General features: G+C 32.9%; 1 protein-coding gene across 1 annotated transcript in view; it reads right to left on the bottom strand.

The window, feature by feature from the left end:
- Slc27a6 (solute carrier family 27 member 6) overlaps window positions 1-17,724 on the bottom strand; it is a 55,919-nt gene that overhangs the window by 15,768 nt on the left and 22,427 nt on the right. Inside the window, exons 4-5 of the mRNA XM_027949364.2 lie at window positions 17,088-17,212; window positions 103-297 (exon numbers count right to left, since the gene is read on the bottom strand). Of these exons, the coding sequence (XP_027805165.2) occupies window positions 103-297; window positions 17,088-17,212 (320 nt within the window). The remainder of the gene's footprint in view (window positions 1-102; window positions 298-17,087; window positions 17,213-17,724) is intronic.

The raw sequence follows: 17,724 nt of genomic DNA, 5'->3' as shown, positions 1-17,724 counted from the left end.
AACTTAAAAGAGGTGATAATATTTACCATAATTTATAAGCACAGAGTCTAGAAAAGAGCAGACTTCAATATATCTCTTTTATAAAGAAAATGCTGAACTTACTTTGTAAAAGAAATTTGTTCTTCCAACAGATCCAATTTTCCCAGTGTGGTTCATAAAACAAATGTTCCCTTCAGTAGCTCCATAAAGTTCACACATCTTAATATTGCCAAATCTGTCTAAAAATTGTCTCCATACATCACTCCGTATACCATTTCCAACTGCCAGACGCACCTGATGATCCTTTTCTCCTTCTCTCTGTTAGAAGAAAAGGTTTTACTTATAGTCAATTCCAGTTACCAAATTTTCTTTCATTATCATTATTATGTAAATGGTAAATATTCCAGCAATAAGCTGTATCTGAGCAATAGTGGAAGAGAAGTGAAAATAAAATCATGTAAGTCTCTTGCAGAATGGTGTCCAACAGCTAAAGAAAATAACATTGGCAAAGAGTAATATAGCTTGTATTTCCCCATAGCTGGTAAAAGCTCTTTCTAATTTCCAGGTTGCTGAAGGCTATTTTTTCTTTTGGTAAGTATCCTATAAGAAAGCAAGGATATTTCAGAAAAAAAGCATTTCTTTTACAATATTATAAACACATGAAATATAATTGAGTTTATTCTCCTAGTTGTACATTTATCAGCTGCATAATTTTGAATAAGGCATGACTCCTACTCTGATTCTCATATTTATGTGTAAAACAAAATAAATAATAATACCTTTCTTACTTATATACTGCAGCCTAGAATGGAGTAAATACTAAATCGAGACCACAGAATCAATGTAATATTTGGCTTGCAAATATTATGACAACTACATGCAACTATTATTTTAGAATGTTCAATAGTCTCAAATTGTATATTTAGTTCCTATTTTAGAAATAAAGGGAAAAAATAGACTATATTTTGTCCTAATTCAATAAATCCTGTTGATTACCATGAATTATACACTGTCCTAAAATTAAAGTAAGAATATCTTATCAGGGTAGCCTTAGTAAATCCACAATTTGTTCAGAGCCACCTCCATCATCACCAAAAGTAATACAACATAATCAGAAGTAATGATAATCAGCATCTATAATAAAATAGAGAAATCAATGTTCCTGGTGTTTATAATTTAAAATGATAAATTAATCACATTATTCATCTCAATTTATTTTCTGACCACACTAACCTGACTTTAAAAGAAAGATTTTAATCTATGAACTCTCAAGAGCAAATAAGCAAGTAAGAGGTAATTTGCAGGAATAAAAAGTGAACAGATGAAAGGCACATAACTAAGCAGGATGCATAAGATTGACATCTAAATCTAGAGGTGAGTCATCAACAAGTGATCCTGAAAAATGTCAAGCAAACATCAGAAAAGAATGAGGAAAGCAAATAGCCTGGAATTTATTTCAGAACCACAAGACATCCTAATTCAGACAAAGCACCTGAGTCTACTCTTGGCATGTATTAGCCAAATACTAAAGAATTAATCTTTGGAGAAAAGCAATCAGACACACACCAGTTCCTGCTGAGGGACCTTCTGAAAACAGAAGAGTAAAAAGAAGTCTGCACCAAAGGATTGGATAACTAAAGGTTTTTTTTTTTTTTTTTTTACTACTCTGATCTCAGAACTCTGACACTCAGAATTATAAACCAGAGCAGGAAACTGATGAGCTGTTATCACAAACCAATCATTCCAAGAGAGTGACTCTTGGGAAGTACCTTAATACAATGGCTTGACGCTACCTCAGTCATCTTAGAACCTAACCCTTCTGTCAACAAATTGCATTCAGGAGCAGTCAGGTTTCTAATACTTCATTCTGAAATACAACCAAGGCATAGATTTTTTTTTAAAAAGGGTAAAAATACATAAAAGGACTTAAAAGATATGTGTATAACAATAAAAGTTTTAAAATCCATACAAGTAGAATCTTACAAAACAGTAGAAAGATGGAGAAAAAAATAATACCTCAAAATATTTTAACATAATTTTTCAAAATGATGATAAAACATCAAGCTATCGTTTCAAGATCTAAAACCTCAGATAGAATAAATGCCAGGAGAATACACTTGGACATTTTCTAGTAAAATTTCCAAGAAGAAAAAAAATGCAAAAATGAGAGAAAGAGGGAGGTCGGAAGATTTTAAAAGCAGGTAGAGATTTTTCAATTCGAAAGGGGACATCATGACTATTTAGGTTGACCTTTCAACAATAACTACAAAACCTAGAAGAAAATAAGATAGTGTCTTTAAGATACTGAAGAAAATAATTGTCAAGCTAGCATTTTATAGTCAGTGAAAGTATCATTCAAAACTAAAGACAAAAGATATGTTTTCATATAAATAAAAACTAAAAATTAGGATAGGGATATAGCTCAGTAGTAGAGTGCTTACCTAGCATATCCGAGGCTCTAAAAATTAGGTTAGGTATGTAGCTCTTTAGTAGTATCACCAACTAACCACCAAAAACATCACTAAAAATTACGTTTTTTAGTGGAGGGGTACTAGATGGAATGCTAACATAAGTTTTTAGCACAAAAGAAAAATAAATAATATTATACAGGATCAAGCAAACAAACATGCTTATAAAAAGTGGGAAGGCATGAGGAAGATCAGAAAAAGCAAATATGGTACATGTAAATGAATGTTGATACTTTAATGTTAATATTACTCCTGCAATTTTAAATGTGTAGAAATAGAATAGGTGATAACAAAAAAAAATAAAAGATTAAAGGTAAGTAAATGAAATTAAAGTGTTATAAAATCTTTGCGATGTCAAATAAATAGAGAAATGCTATTTTAAGATAGAATGTAATAAGCAAACGCTGTATGGTACTTTAAAGTAATAAAAGTACTCAAGGAGAAATAAAAGAAAAATGTAAGAACGTGTATCTAAAGAGTTAGTTGATGAGAAAAATTTAATAATAAAAATATAGTTTTAAAAGGAAATAAGAAAAGCATGAGCAGGGACAAACAATGGATAAAAACAAGTAGAAAGACATGATAGAAGATTTAAGCTGATATATATCAGTAAATAGATAAACATAATTGGACTAAATACTGCATATAAAAGATGTTCCAAATACATAAAAATATAAAGCTTAACTACTTGCTACTTATAAGAAACACATCTTAAGTATCAGATGTTAGAAAAATTAAGAATAAATGGATGGAAAAAGACATTTAATACCTTCAGAACCCAAGAGCAAGCTATTATGACTATACTAATGCCAAACATGGTAGACTATAAATAAGACACATTTCTGCAGATAAAGAGGGATATTTAATAATGATAAAAGGTCCAATTCATCAGAAAGATAACAACTCTGTATTTCTAGTCACCTAACAGTCAAAATATAGAAAGCAAGATTAAAGCACTAAAAGGAGAAATAGATAAATCTGTTTTTGACTTATCTCTTTAAGTACCGATAAAATAAACAGGAAAAGAATCATAAGAACAGAGAAATGTGAAGAAAATTCATCAGCTTCATCTAATTTATGTGGACATATAGTATGACAAATCACTAAAGAATACACATTATTTCCAAGTGCCCATAAAACATTTAGTAAAATAGATCAATCATATGTTGGGTCCTATCATGAATCTTAACCAAATTAAAAGCTCTAAGATTTATTCAGAGTATGTGCTCTGACAATAAAATGAAGTAAGAAATCAATTACAAAAAGACAACTAGAAAATCTCCAAATGTTTGGATGATAATCCACATTATTTTAAACAACCTATGGCTAAAGAAAAAGTTGCTCTTTAGATACATGTTCTTATATTTTTCTTTTATTTCTCTATTTCTCCTTGAGTACTTTTATTACGTTAAAGGGTTCAGCATTTCCATATATATATATATATATATATATATATATATATATATATATATATACATATACACACACACACACACACACACACACACACACACACACACTGGGGATTGAACACAGGGGTGTTTAAACACTTAGCTACATTCCCAGTCCTTTTTAGTTTTTATGAGTCAGGGTCGCTATACATTGCTAAGGGTTTTGCTAAGTTGCTGAAGCTGGCCTGGACTTTGCAAACCTCCTACTCCATAGTACCAAGTTGCTGGTATTACAGGAGTGCGCGACCAAACCTGGCAGAAATTAGGAAAATAAGACAATAAAAATTAAAGGAAAATGTATTGTGTTAAAAATAAATATTTGAAAAAATATGATTGGGCTCCCTCCCTCTCCTGTCCCTCTCTCTCCCCTGATGCACACATTTTTCAAATTAAATAAAAAAAAAACATAAATACCACACAGAAAAATAAATGAAAGTCTACTGAGACAATCCCTCATGACATATATAAATAAATGTGTGTGTGTGTACGTGTATGTGAGTGTTTATGATCTGATATATAGCCTGAAATTTATAGACTATCTTTTCAAGGACATTTATACAGCAAATAGCATTTATGATACTAAAAATCACAGTACACATATAAACAATCAAATATAGGTTTCTATGTTCATATATGAATGCATATTTTATTATAAGTACATTCAATTATTAATATTATATTTATAATTATTATTTTTTTAATTTTTATTGTTGGTTGTTCAAAACATTACATAGTTCTTGATATATCATATTTCACACTTTGATTCAAGTGGGTTATGAACTCCCATTTTTACCCCGTATACAGATTGCAGAATCACATCAGTTACACATCCATTGATTTACATATTGCCATACTAGTGTCTGAATGGATAAAAAAAAAATGTGGCATTTATACACAATGGAGTATTACTCTGCATTAAAAAATGACAAAATCATAGAATTTGCAGGGAAATGGATGGCATTAGAGCAGATTATGCTAATTGAAGCTGGCCAATCCCTAAAAAACAAATGCCAAATGTCTTCTTTGATATAAGGAGAGTAACTAAGAACAGAGTAGGGATGAAGAGCATGAGAAGAAGATTAACATTAAACAGGGATGAGAGGTGGGAGGGAAAGGGAGAGAGAAGGGAAATTGCATGGAAATGAAAGGAGACCCTCAGGGTTATACAAAATTACATACAAGAGGAAGTGAGGGGAAAGGGAAAAATAATACAAGGGGGAGAAATGAATGACAGTAGAGGGGGTAGAGAGAGAAGAGGGGAGGGGAGGGGAGGGGGGATAGTAGAGGATAGGAAAGGCAGCAGAATATTTATAATTATTTATATGTGCATATACATATCTGTATATGTGCACACACACACCAGACTATCATTTCAAGAATGCTTGCATAACAAATAGCCTGGAAGTTGCATAGCTTTTGGGTCACAGTGAAACTTTATTTACATTTTATGATAATAATGTTTCCCTTCTCTTCTGGAAGTAGGAAGTAAAAGAAGGGCAGGGGTCACCAGAACTCCCTTAAGTGACTGGAACATTCATAAGGGTAGTATTTCTTAGCTGAGGTATAGATCTATGCCACAAACATTGCATGCACCTGGATGCACCTCTGCATTGTCTCATGGGACTTGGCGGGGGTGGGAGACTGTGGCAGACATGAAGTGTTAAGAAAAGCTTCTAATACCTTCTGAGCTATAAGTAGTTAACTGCAAAAATTCATCTGGGCTCATTGTTTCCTTACACTCAGTTTTACCAAAGTGTGATGAGCAGTGCTGCTGCTACAGCTTGATAAAATATTGAGCACCCATTCTTCAAAGAAAATATTCAAGTATCCAGTAAGTATGTGAAAAAAGTCATTAGTCATCAGAGAAATATAAATCAAAATGTCATATGATGGCAATAAACACAAAAAATGGCCTTTTCTTTTTCAGCATTATAAATCTTCCAACAAGTTGGCAAGGATTCGGAGAAATTGGAACTCTCACAGAGGGTAAAGACTGTATATTATTAGTACCCCTACTTTGATAAAATGTTTGGCAATAGCTACTAACACTGAATATATGCATATAATATAATTTACGAACTCTACTCTTGATTAATTATCATGAGAAACATGTACATATATTTGCCAAAAGACATATATAAGAATATACGCAGTATCGTTAATCATATAAGGTCTCAAATGGAAATAATCCAAATCCATCAGTAGTAAAATAGATTTTTAAAATGTTGCTTTATAGTAATAGAATATGCTTGCATTAGTTTTCTATTGCTGCCATATAAACCACCTCAAATTTAGCAACTTAAAACAGCAAATGTATGGGCTGGGTTTGTCGCTCAGTGGTAGAACACTTGCCTTGCATATGTGAGGCACTGAGTTTGATTCTCAGCACCACATATAAATAAATTTTAAAAAGGTCCATCAATAAGTAAAGAAATATTTATAAAACCTGCAAATTGATTATCTCACAATTCTTGTAGGTTAGAAGTCCACGATGGCTCAACTGATGTATGTAATCCTGTACTCACAAAGCTGAAATGAAAGTGTGGACTGGCTGGGCTCTTATCAGGACCTCTTGGAACTCTACATTTCCCAGCTCATTCAGGTTCTCAACAGTCTAGTTTCTTGAGGTTGTAGGACTCTTTTTTTGCTAGCTGTGGGTTGGAGGATGCCTTGAGCTAGGACATCATTATATTCCTTTCATATGTTCCTCTCTATATAAGAACCAGAAAGACACATTGCCTCAAAACTTATGCTTCGGAAATTTTGACCTTCCTCTATTTTACATATCCATTGGTTACAGTCAAAGAAAATTATGTTTTAAAAGCTCATGAGATTAGATTACATCCAACAGGCTAATCCCTATATTTTAAGGTTCAGAACTATAATTAGATCTGCAAAGTCCCCTTTGCAACTGTCCCTAATGCCCATATATTCACATGTTCCAGGAATTAAGGGATGAGCATCTTCAGGGAGACCCTTTTTCTGTCTCCTACAACTCTAAAACATGGAGAGAGAATGAACTATTACTGTACACAAAAACAAAGACAAAGTTCACAGATAGTGTTGAATGAAAGAAGCAAGAACAACATAAGCATATGAAGGATTCTATTTCTATTTAGATTTAGTTTTGTAAAGGCAGGCAAAACTAATTTATGGTGATAGAAATCAGAATATTGTTCACACTTGAGATGCAATGACTGATAACAACTCTGGGGGTTGTGCTGAAGAAAAAGCAAAATAAAATTTACTGAAAATACTTAGTGTTGTGAAATTTCATTGAGAAATTTCAACTATAATAGAGAGTTTGAGATGAATTAATGACAGGCATGAAAAATCTAAATTAAAAAAATAAAAACATGCTAATTATTACTTACAAAGAAATAACAAGTTGAAAAAACAAGTTGTAATTATATTAAAAATTATCTTAGCTACAAACAAAATTTATATATTTGTATATTGATAATGTTTTTAAAGTGGTTATCAACGTATTTAAAAAATATTGTAATTGTATTGGTACCATAGAGAGGAAAGACATGTGTATGTGAGTATGAAGTCAGGTAGAAGAAAGGTAAAATTGAAACATCAGTGTGCTATTATACAGTACAGTAACTGTAGGTAACAATAGTGCAACGTACATCTCAAAAAGCTAGAAGAGGGCTGGGGATATGGCTCAAGCGGTAGCGCGCTCGCCTGGCATGCATGCGGCCTGGGTTCGATCCTCAGCACCACATACAAAAAAAAAAAGATGTTGTGTCTGCCAAAAAACTAAAAAAAAAAATAAATATTAAAAAAAATCTCTCTCTCTCTCTCTCTCTCTCTCTCTCTCTCTCTCTCTCTCTCTTTAAAAAAAAAAAGCTAGAAGAAAGAATTTTGTAAATTTTCTCCATAAATAAATAGCATTTTCTTTTTTTACTGTGCTAGGGATTGAGCCTGGGTCCTTGCATATACCAAGAAAATACTCTACTACTGAGCTATACCCTCAACCCTAGAAATAGCAAATGTTTGAAGAGAGAAATACATTTAATCTGATATAAGCATTATGCAATGTATACCTATCAAAACATTACATAGTAGCCCACTAATATGTACAATTTTATGTTTTTATGTATCTATTAAAAGGGACTTTTTTAAAAACCTGAAAAGTCAAGAAATAGTAGCATACATATTTTATTGAGGAATAGAAGGATAAATAATAACCAAAAATACCCTAAAAGAATTAAAGGTGCTTTCTTCTAGAGATCAAGTGTTGATAGTGTAGAATATTCCTGAGACTACTGTTTTATAGTGCATAAAAGTACACTTTGATATAAATAAATTCAATTAAAAAAATAAGAACCAAGATTGTAGAATCGTCTGAAATAACACTTCCACCTGTTGATGTATTTGAGTCAGTGACAAAGGGGTTGAAGGAAACTATCATGAGGATAGAGAAACTCACTCACTATAAGAGCCACTCCTCCCAAGACAGAGTTGGTTGTTTTCTACTACCAAACACAGCACACAGTAATGCTGTCCTGGATCCCAACTGTATGTTCAGTATAGCTTATCTGACATGGAACTAGCTCTTGGGTTATCTGTTGCTATTTTTCCACAAAAAGAACTGTAGTGTTGCAAATCTTGTGATTTATTTTGATTGAACAGAGAACAATCTTTTATGTGGCATAACTTTTAGATGCTTTTCAGGTCAGAGATGAGTTTTGGCAAGTTTTATTGATGAAAAGGTATCGGTGTGTTCCACAGACCAATATGAAGTCTTTATAAACCAAATTGCACTGGCTTTAAGTTGTGTGGGCTGCAGCTATACCAGTTTACTAAGTAACAATAAATAATTGCCCTAAACTATTCCATTGATCAGAAAATCAAATGATCAAAATAGAATCAAGGCTTGTGTCCAAAACTATCAAATTAATTTCTATCTCAAAATGTCTTTATTCTATTTTCTTCTTTTAAATAAAGATCAAGATTTAAAAGATACTTTGAGGAATGTGAGGAAAGATCAATCAACACATTATATAGTGTTGAGGGGGTAAAGAAAATGTATATTTCTTTTGATAATCAATTATGCACAAATCAGAGAAAACATATAATAAAGAAAAATAAAATATCTATATCACTATAACAGTATTGTTAATATTTTACATATCCATATATGTATATATGTTAAAAGTTAAAATCATACTGAATATTGCTAGTCTACTTTATAAATATGTTCTAAAGATTCTTAAACTATTAGCTATTATTCTTCAAAAGTATAATTTTCCATGGTTTAATTATTATCATATAATTATACCAAAATTTATTTCCTCATCTATTTTTGGATTTCAACATGGTTTTTAAATGTCCACCACTATAAATAATACTGAATTAACATCTTGTCTATGAGTCTATATCTCATTAGGATAGATTCCTGGAAGAAGTTAATAGTTGTAAATATTTTTATTACTTAGTTACCTGACATCTAAAGATTCCTGTTTATATATTACTGAGAGGGGTGAGGTAGCTACCTCTTTAATGAACTAACACTAAGGGATTTTCAATTAATTTAAAACATCAGTTTAATAAGAAATACAGTGTATCTTATTTAAATAACTTTGTTTTTAACTAATAGAATGCTTGTCATTTAATAATATATTCCGAAGATTAAACTTTGTTTAATAATTTACAAATATTTTCTGCTCTGTAATTTATTTTAGTATTATATTCAGTGTTTATTTCTATAGTTAAATATATGCAAATCTGATGTTAATATTTCTACTTAATTTGTGATTAAAAATATACTTTCCCTTCCCATAAGCAAAAATAGCAAGAATAATAACCTAAAAATTTTCTTCTTCTCTTCTTTATATTTAACTATTATATTCATCTAGAATAAACTTTATGAAAAAGATGAACTTCTTACATTTCACATGAGGATTCACCTCATTTATGGTCAATTTATATTCCATGTAAGTTTTACTTTACTTCTAATTTGTTCAAGTACATTTATCCAAAGACTTGCAAATAGAAGGTCATCAATTAATTAAAGTCTAAATGTTCACAAGCATCTCTATGTTGACTCATTAGGCACACAAACACAAAGTACTTTTAACCAATTCTCTAAAATCTTTCTTTGAAATGTCACTGAGAATCCAAACACAAGCACTTCAAAGTGTTAAGCATAGTAAATTAATCTGCATAAATGATTAAATTATAATTATTATACAAATTATTGTACAAATATTATTACAAATTATCGAGAAAATTATCAAATGTTGCCAGTAACAGTATTAAGATATTTGTTTCCTTGAGTCAAAGATGAACATGGAAAGATATATAAATAAGATAATATTATTCATTTACTTATAATAATAATATAGAAATCAGGGCTGGGGTTGTAGCTCAGTGGTAGAGTGCTTGCCTAGCACGTGTGACAGACTGGGTTTGATTCTCAGCACCACAAAAAAATAAACAAAATAAAGGTCCATTGACAAAAATAAAATTTAAAATAATAATGATAGCATAGAAATCATATAAAGCCCTACAGCAAGCCCAGAAGATATCCTTATTTGGGGCATATATGTTCTCACACATGCATATGTGGCGGAAGGGAAAAAATAGGAGAAGAAGCAGTTTTAAGAAACTAGTTTACACAGGAATAGAAACTTTATTTTAAGGAATGTACAATATTCATATGTTGTCTAAATTAAGACTTGACAAACCATGTCCTACAAGAGTCAAATCTGACTTACCCCTATTTTAATAAATAAAGTTTCCTTAAAGCACAGCTATGCCTAATTATTTGCAGATCATCTGTTGCTGCTTTTGAAACACACAGACAGAAAAAAGCACATGTGAGAGACACTATGACCTACAAAGCCCAAAATTTTTACTAATCTAGTGCTTTGCAGAAAAAGCTTATTGACACCTATTCTAATATCAATCTCAATAGTGAAAGCTTATTATTATTATTAGAACACATTAAATGTTATCTGGTCAATTGGACCACACACTGATGCTATAAATTTTGGCTCTCTTAATTTTCTCATCCACAGTCCTATGGATCTTTATTTTATGTCTCCTCTGCCCAAAGGGCTTTATTGCCTTGGAAATTACTGGGAGCTGGCTTTATTTTTTAAATGGGGTGAATAGGCTGATTGTAGTTCAGTGACTTAGATTCCTATGCATATTGGACAAACTACTAGGTGTGCAAAGCACTAATCAGATGAGTCTTTAAAAGAATGGCCCAGTTATTTGTGTTGTGAACCTCTACTGATGGCTCCTGGAAGACAACTGGAAGTCAGGGGAACTATCAAGTAAAGACTGATGCAATAAAATTAACCTGGCATCAAGTGGATAATGGATTGGGAGGTTGGTGGGGTCAAAGGTCAGTAGGTGATATGGTTTAGAGAATAGACACAGAGGGTAAAAACACAGGTATGGTCACAGAAATGCAAAAAGCAGGGTCTGAGGAATGACAAATATGAGGAAGAAAAAAAAGTCATCAGAATGGACAAAGGGAGCCTTAAGTGTGAGCCCAGAATATCCAGATATTGAGGGAAGAGTCTAATGTTGCTATTTAGATTTGGTTTATATGTGTCAGTTTTGAGACACTATGAAACTAATGGTGTTACCTAAAATGCAACCAAATCTTGGTAACATCCATCTATAATTTTAAAAAAAATATCTACTTTATTCATAAGTCCTTTCTTCATAAGTCTCTTCTTAGGGCTTCTTTAAAATAAATTCCTATTCCTTTTTATCCTTCCTAAATATGAGGGTGCTATTAAATATTGCTGAATATCTAAACTATGCTGGGAATGGAATGAAGTGAGTATGCATAATCATAATGAGTATAATTAAATGAATAACATACATACATACACAAGTGAAAAGCTTGGGTGAGAGAGAAAGCATGAGAGACAGAGACAGCAGAAAAGACAGAGTAAAAGTGAAAGAAAATGAGAGAAGGAAGGGAGGAAGAAAGGAAGGGAGGGAGGGAGGAAGAAGGAGGCAGACAGAGCAAAACAAAAAAGTGAGAGAGGGGCAGATTGAGAGTGAGCTAGGGAAAGAGAAAAGGAAAGAGTGTGAAGGAGAAAGAAAGGGATAGGGAATGGAGAGGGAGGGGGATAGAGAGAAAAAGAGAGAAAGAGAAATGAACAAAGAAGAAATAATGAAATAGAGATACACAGAAATATAGACACAGAATTACATACACAGTTAGACCCATACGGAGAGATACACACACACACAAGCATATGCAGGTACAAAATAAGATACCTTCACACAGGTACAGAGCCATACAGAGGGATAAAGACAGAGATGCATGCACAGAGAAATTCTCTGTCATATGCATGGACAACACACACACACACACACACAAACACACACACAAAGTGAGACATAGACCCAGAGAAAACAAAAAAGGGACAAACTAGACCCAGAAACATACACAAAGAAGATACAGAGGTGCACACACACAGGGACACACAAATAAGGAGACACTTAGAGTTGCACACAGAAGCAAAAGTACTGAGATACACAGAAAAGACACATGCAGAGAGACATTTGAGAGAGAGAGAGAGAGAGAGAGAGAGAGAGAGAGAGAGAGAGAGAGAAAGCACAGGGCAGGAACAAAAGCTGTTTGCAGCATATTAGGAAAAGCAAAGTTGGCAGACATGTATGAGCCCCCAAATCCAGGTTATTGTGTTAGTTCATTTCAATCATCAGAGTCACTGTATAAAATAACGTTATTTCCATTTGGCAAATTGGGATAATGAAGTTCAGGTCCAAGGGCACATAACATAAAGAGTCAGAATTTGAACTACATAGGCATATGCTCTATGTGGGCAGGGATGGATGCCTGTTCTGTGCTTGGCTGCACTGCAGTACCTATGATAGTGCCCACCGTAATGCCTGCAATAGGGCCTGGTGCATAAGAGGGGTTCACAGCACATATGTGGAAAAAAGGAAAGGAGGGAAAAAGGAAGGAAACCAATTCTAAAATGCTTCAAAACCCATGTTCTATTTTTCTAACCCTGTCCTCATGGTTTCAGTAATAGAAAGCCATCAATACTAGTAGTTTTGCCCTTAGTGAATCTCAAAAAGAAAATTGAATCTTTCAGCAGTTTTAATGTTGAATACAGTTTGCACATCCACATATTGTAAGCCACTCCCAATAAACAGATAATAGTTATTTCACCTTCACCCATTTACAATTCCTTTTAAAATGTAAAAAAGAATTTTCTGAAAGGTTCAGAGCATTTAACACAGAGACGTTCTAAGGTCTTGGATTTCAATAGACATTTATTTCCCTCTGGCTTTCAGTACCATGTCTCAGCTTGATATGATGATACCAGCAAAGGAGTCACATACACCAAACCAAGGCCTGTTTTCTTCAAAAGGCTCTTTGGGAGCTTTTTAGTCTCAGAAGTACAAGCAGAACTGCAATGCAATGAGACAGGGACTGAATAGAAGTTTCTTCCTACCAGATCAACATCTCCATCCTAGAAACAAAGCCTCTTTCTTCCAACACATGGGCTGGATTCCTGAGAATTCCAAATACATACAGGCTGAATAGCCTCTTTTAATGCCCAAGAAAAGTGACCTTCCAAGTAGTACACACCTATGTTCCTAGAGACCTAGGTAGCTGAGGCAGCAGAATCACAAGTTCAAGGGCAGCCTCAGCAACTTAGCCAGACCTTCAGTAATTTAGCAAGACCCTAACTCAAAATTTTTTAAAAAAAGATTGTAGCTGAATTACCTGTATAGACACAAAAACAAAACAAAACAAAACAGGAAACAACCTCCATAAGTTTAAATACAGGCAATTTTGTATCAACCTTAAGTTTTTAGAATGTTTGAGAAGAGAATACTAATAGATGGATGCATGGAAAAGAAACACAAATTCATCATGAAAGCAAAAAGGCAAATTATTAAACCATCTCTGCATAACCAAGAAGAATCGGTTCCTTTGGCTTTTTGTACACCTACTGCTGCTGCGAACCATTGTAAAGAGGCATCTAATGTTTATACTGAAGGAACTTTGGTAACTGCAAGTTTGAATTTAAAAAAAAAAAAATGGGGGTGGATAAAGGCTGCCAGTCAGGGAAAGCCAGTCTTAAGAAGCTTTAATGGAAATCCATGTAAACACTCAATTCAGACTGAGACTTTTGACTGCAAGGTAAATCTCTTTTAGAATCTACTATTTATGTGGATATTGTCAACAAAACTGGATTTATTTTGAAAACCCCTGGTGCTGCTTTCTTTTATTTAAAGATTCCTTTTAAATAAGTGCATGGGAGGTTTCAAACAATGGCTTATGAGATGCTTAGTTTTAGTTCTCTGAGGTGAGACCCTACCTGGTTGTTCACTCTGGCCCTACCAGAATCCACTGCTGAGGTCAGTGGATACTCCCTTCACCTCGAGAAATGCTCATTGAAAGGAACAGTGGACAGCAAAAAAAGCAAGATCTCCTTTAATGGATGTGTCAGAACAAATGACTTTCTCCTTTTTCTAATCTTTAATGCCAAGAACTGCTTGTACTTGTTTTTGTGTGGAATCAACAAAAGCAGATTAGGTAATGCAAAGCTGCTTTCCTTAAAAAAAAAAAAAAAAATCAAGTTTTCCTTTGGGCAAAGCTATATTTATTTCCATTTCCTCCTCTTTCATGAAAATTATCTTTTATGCAAAAAATATTTATTAAGAATTAAAATTAGAAATTAAAATAAAATCAATTAAAGACAACCAGGAATTCTTTTTCAGTTCTTAATTCCCTTAAATTATCTGCAGCTGAAATATTTTCCTAAAACTAGTGCAATACAAATTCAGAGAGATTAAAAAGATGTATCAGTTCATTAAAAATTCAAAGGAAAGCACCCTGAGAAAAGATTTTTAGCCAATATGACACACTATTAATACCTTTATTATGTAAAGTGAAACTTCAAACAGATATAAAATATTCTGGGCCCAAAAGATAAGTGGGTAAGACTCAGAAGAGACTTTTGGTAAAGATAACAGAGATAGAAAGCTATCTGCTTTGTAAGCTAAACAGAGAAAAATAATGCATTCTTCTTTTTAGTCTAAAAAACATAAATGACATTAAGTAATCATTTTCCCAATTAAAAACAATCAAAAAAAAAAAACTTAAATGTCCTTTGAGAAGCCTGAAGAAACTGGGTTTCATCTACAATATTCAAAAGTGTCGGTATGGAGACTGGCCTGCTTGCGCTCCTCTGCTCTGCTTTTCAGAGACTTTTCAGGGGGCTTCAAGGACTTCTAGTTCTCCGTGAAGCACAAGAGAAAGCCCACTGATTTTAATAGCACCCAGTACTCACAAAGAACTGTGTAATAGGCATACTCCCATGTGGTGAATTGGATTCTAAATCACTTTGCCCACCTTGAACAGAAATCTTGAAATACTCCAGAAAAATCAGAAAAATTATCCATACCCTTTAACTATTTACTTTCATTCCTGAGGCTCTATACTGGCTAAATTGCACAATGACACTAACTACAGCATTAAGTTGGTAAAATTTTAGAAAAAAAAATAAAATTTATTAATTATTTATTAATACTTAGATAAATATATTACCTTAGAAGAGCTGATGCTGCTATTAAGAGGTTAGAGAGGCAACAAAAATGGCTGGGTGATGATTAAGAAATAATATAAAGAGTGTCATTAGTTAGAACCTATGTCTTGTACTATTTATAGTAATGAAACACCATTGAAAGTGGCTTTAATCTTACTGGAAGGCATTGATTCCCTAAATTAACCTAGCAGATTTCACATTACCAAAGAATACACTGAAAGCTAGGAGAGAAAATACATGAAGCTAGGGTATTATTTTTCTATTGGGTGGGACACTTCAGGTAAGACCGCATCCTTATCTAAAGCAAAGTATTCTTGAAGACAGAAAAGTTCAAAAACCACAAAAATTTTCTCTGGAACTTCATGACTTAGCTATGGATATGTGGTGTCTATAGTAATTTGGAAAATTTCTAACCAAGATGAAGAAAGAAAGAAGAAGATAGAAAAGAAAGAAGAAGATGGCTTCTCCTGCCCCAAAGAGGAGGTCAGGAGATAGACTGGAGGTCTCTTCGTGGGAAACTGCAAGCTCAAAAAGAAAAGCATTTTCTTAAATCAGATTAACTAGCCAATTTCATGGTCTTCTCGGTATTTGTCTCCTCTGAGTAACCCCATATCTTTAATAAAGCCTTGCTTAGATGCCTCCAATATAATCTCAGCTATGTTGTGAATAATTAGTGAAAGAATTATGTGTCCATATTTTAACCAGAGGAAATGAGAAAAGATATCCCAGTCCACCAACTCTGCAGGAAGCAGGTGTGATGGTGGCAAAGATGGTGACAGCCCCAACCTAGAAAGGTATATATCAAAGGCCAAGATCTGGCTGTCCTGCCCCACCTGTGGAATGGGGAGGCATCCTCCACTGCCATTCTTGAAGACAATAATGTCAATTTGATAAAGGAGGACAGTTGGTTGTAGCCTTGGGAATGTTTAGAAAAATAGAAAGTTAAAAAGTAAGTATTTGGAAAGATAAATGAGACTAGAAAAAGGAAAATACCTTCCTAGGGCAAAAAAAGCAAACAAACCAATAAAGACAGTTCAAGCTCTTGCAGCACTCTGTGCGTGTCTATTTTTCAGGTGGTGGTGATTGATCAAAAGAATATGGAAATGACTGCCTTAGGTGGAGAAAAAAGCAAGAATCAGAGCAAAATTTATCTGTAAAGTAAAGCAAAACTAAAATATATTCTAATATAATCATGTAGTCAAAAGAAAAAAAGCAGAAAAAGCAAACATAATCAGTGCCATTAGTTTTTTTTTTTTTTTTTTTAAGAACAACATTTAAAGGATTTATCTATTTTATACTTGGAATAGCTGATTTCTGTAAACATATCATGCATCTAATTTTATAATAGAAACTTGAACTAGCCTAAACTCCAGTGAACTGAATCATGGATGTGTTCTGTTTTGCTATAATACAGGCACATTAGTATTTTTCTGGATACATCTCTTATTATTTTCTCTATTTTATGTTTATTTTATCTTGGTATATTGCACGCATTTTTCTATTTCAGCTAAACTAGTTCTGGAAGAATGTGGAGTATAAACAAAAAATACAAATTACCTTTTCTATATATATACTTGTTCTTTCTGAAATAACTTAAGTTCTCTAATGATAAGTTGTCTTACCTTAGGTTGTTTGCAAAGATAGCGACATAGTTCTCCGATATATTGAAACACGGTCACATTATACTTCTTGCAATCATTCCAAAATTGACTTGCTGAGAATTTATTCTTTAACACACAAGTGGCACCTATGAGAAAAGGTAAAAACAGGCACTGGGGAAAACTTCAAGGATATAATTAATGTAAAAACAAATGGCATTTCTCTGTCTAAACATGTTTGTTTACTTCTGAGGCTTTTACAATTCATCTCTAATCATTTATATCAGGCTCATTTTAAAAACATTGATTTCATAGTTCAGTGACTCTTTTTGAAATACCCATACTGTGGTTATATATTTGATGGCAAATATGCTTATATATATATATATATATATATATATATATATATATCTTTTGAAAATCATATTTATATACACATATACATATTGAAAGATATATATATATATACACACATATATACATCCTACCTACCTACACACACACACACGATGAAAGCAACAGTCAAAATAAGTAGAACAGCTACAAGAATTAAAGCATAACTGTATATATGTCATTTTTTTTAAAGAGAGAGAGAATTTTTAATATTTCTTTTTTTTTTTTTTTTAGTTTTCGGCAGACACAACATCTTTGTTTGTATGTG

Source organism: Marmota flaviventris, chromosome 5 (genome assembly GCF_047511675.1).
Source record: "Marmota flaviventris isolate mMarFla1 chromosome 5, mMarFla1.hap1, whole genome shotgun sequence".
NCBI classification, from domain to species: domain Eukaryota; kingdom Metazoa; phylum Chordata; class Mammalia; order Rodentia; family Sciuridae; genus Marmota; species Marmota flaviventris.
The sequence above is the reverse complement of the archived record's forward strand: the minus strand, read 5'-3'. Positions and strand labels throughout refer to the sequence as shown.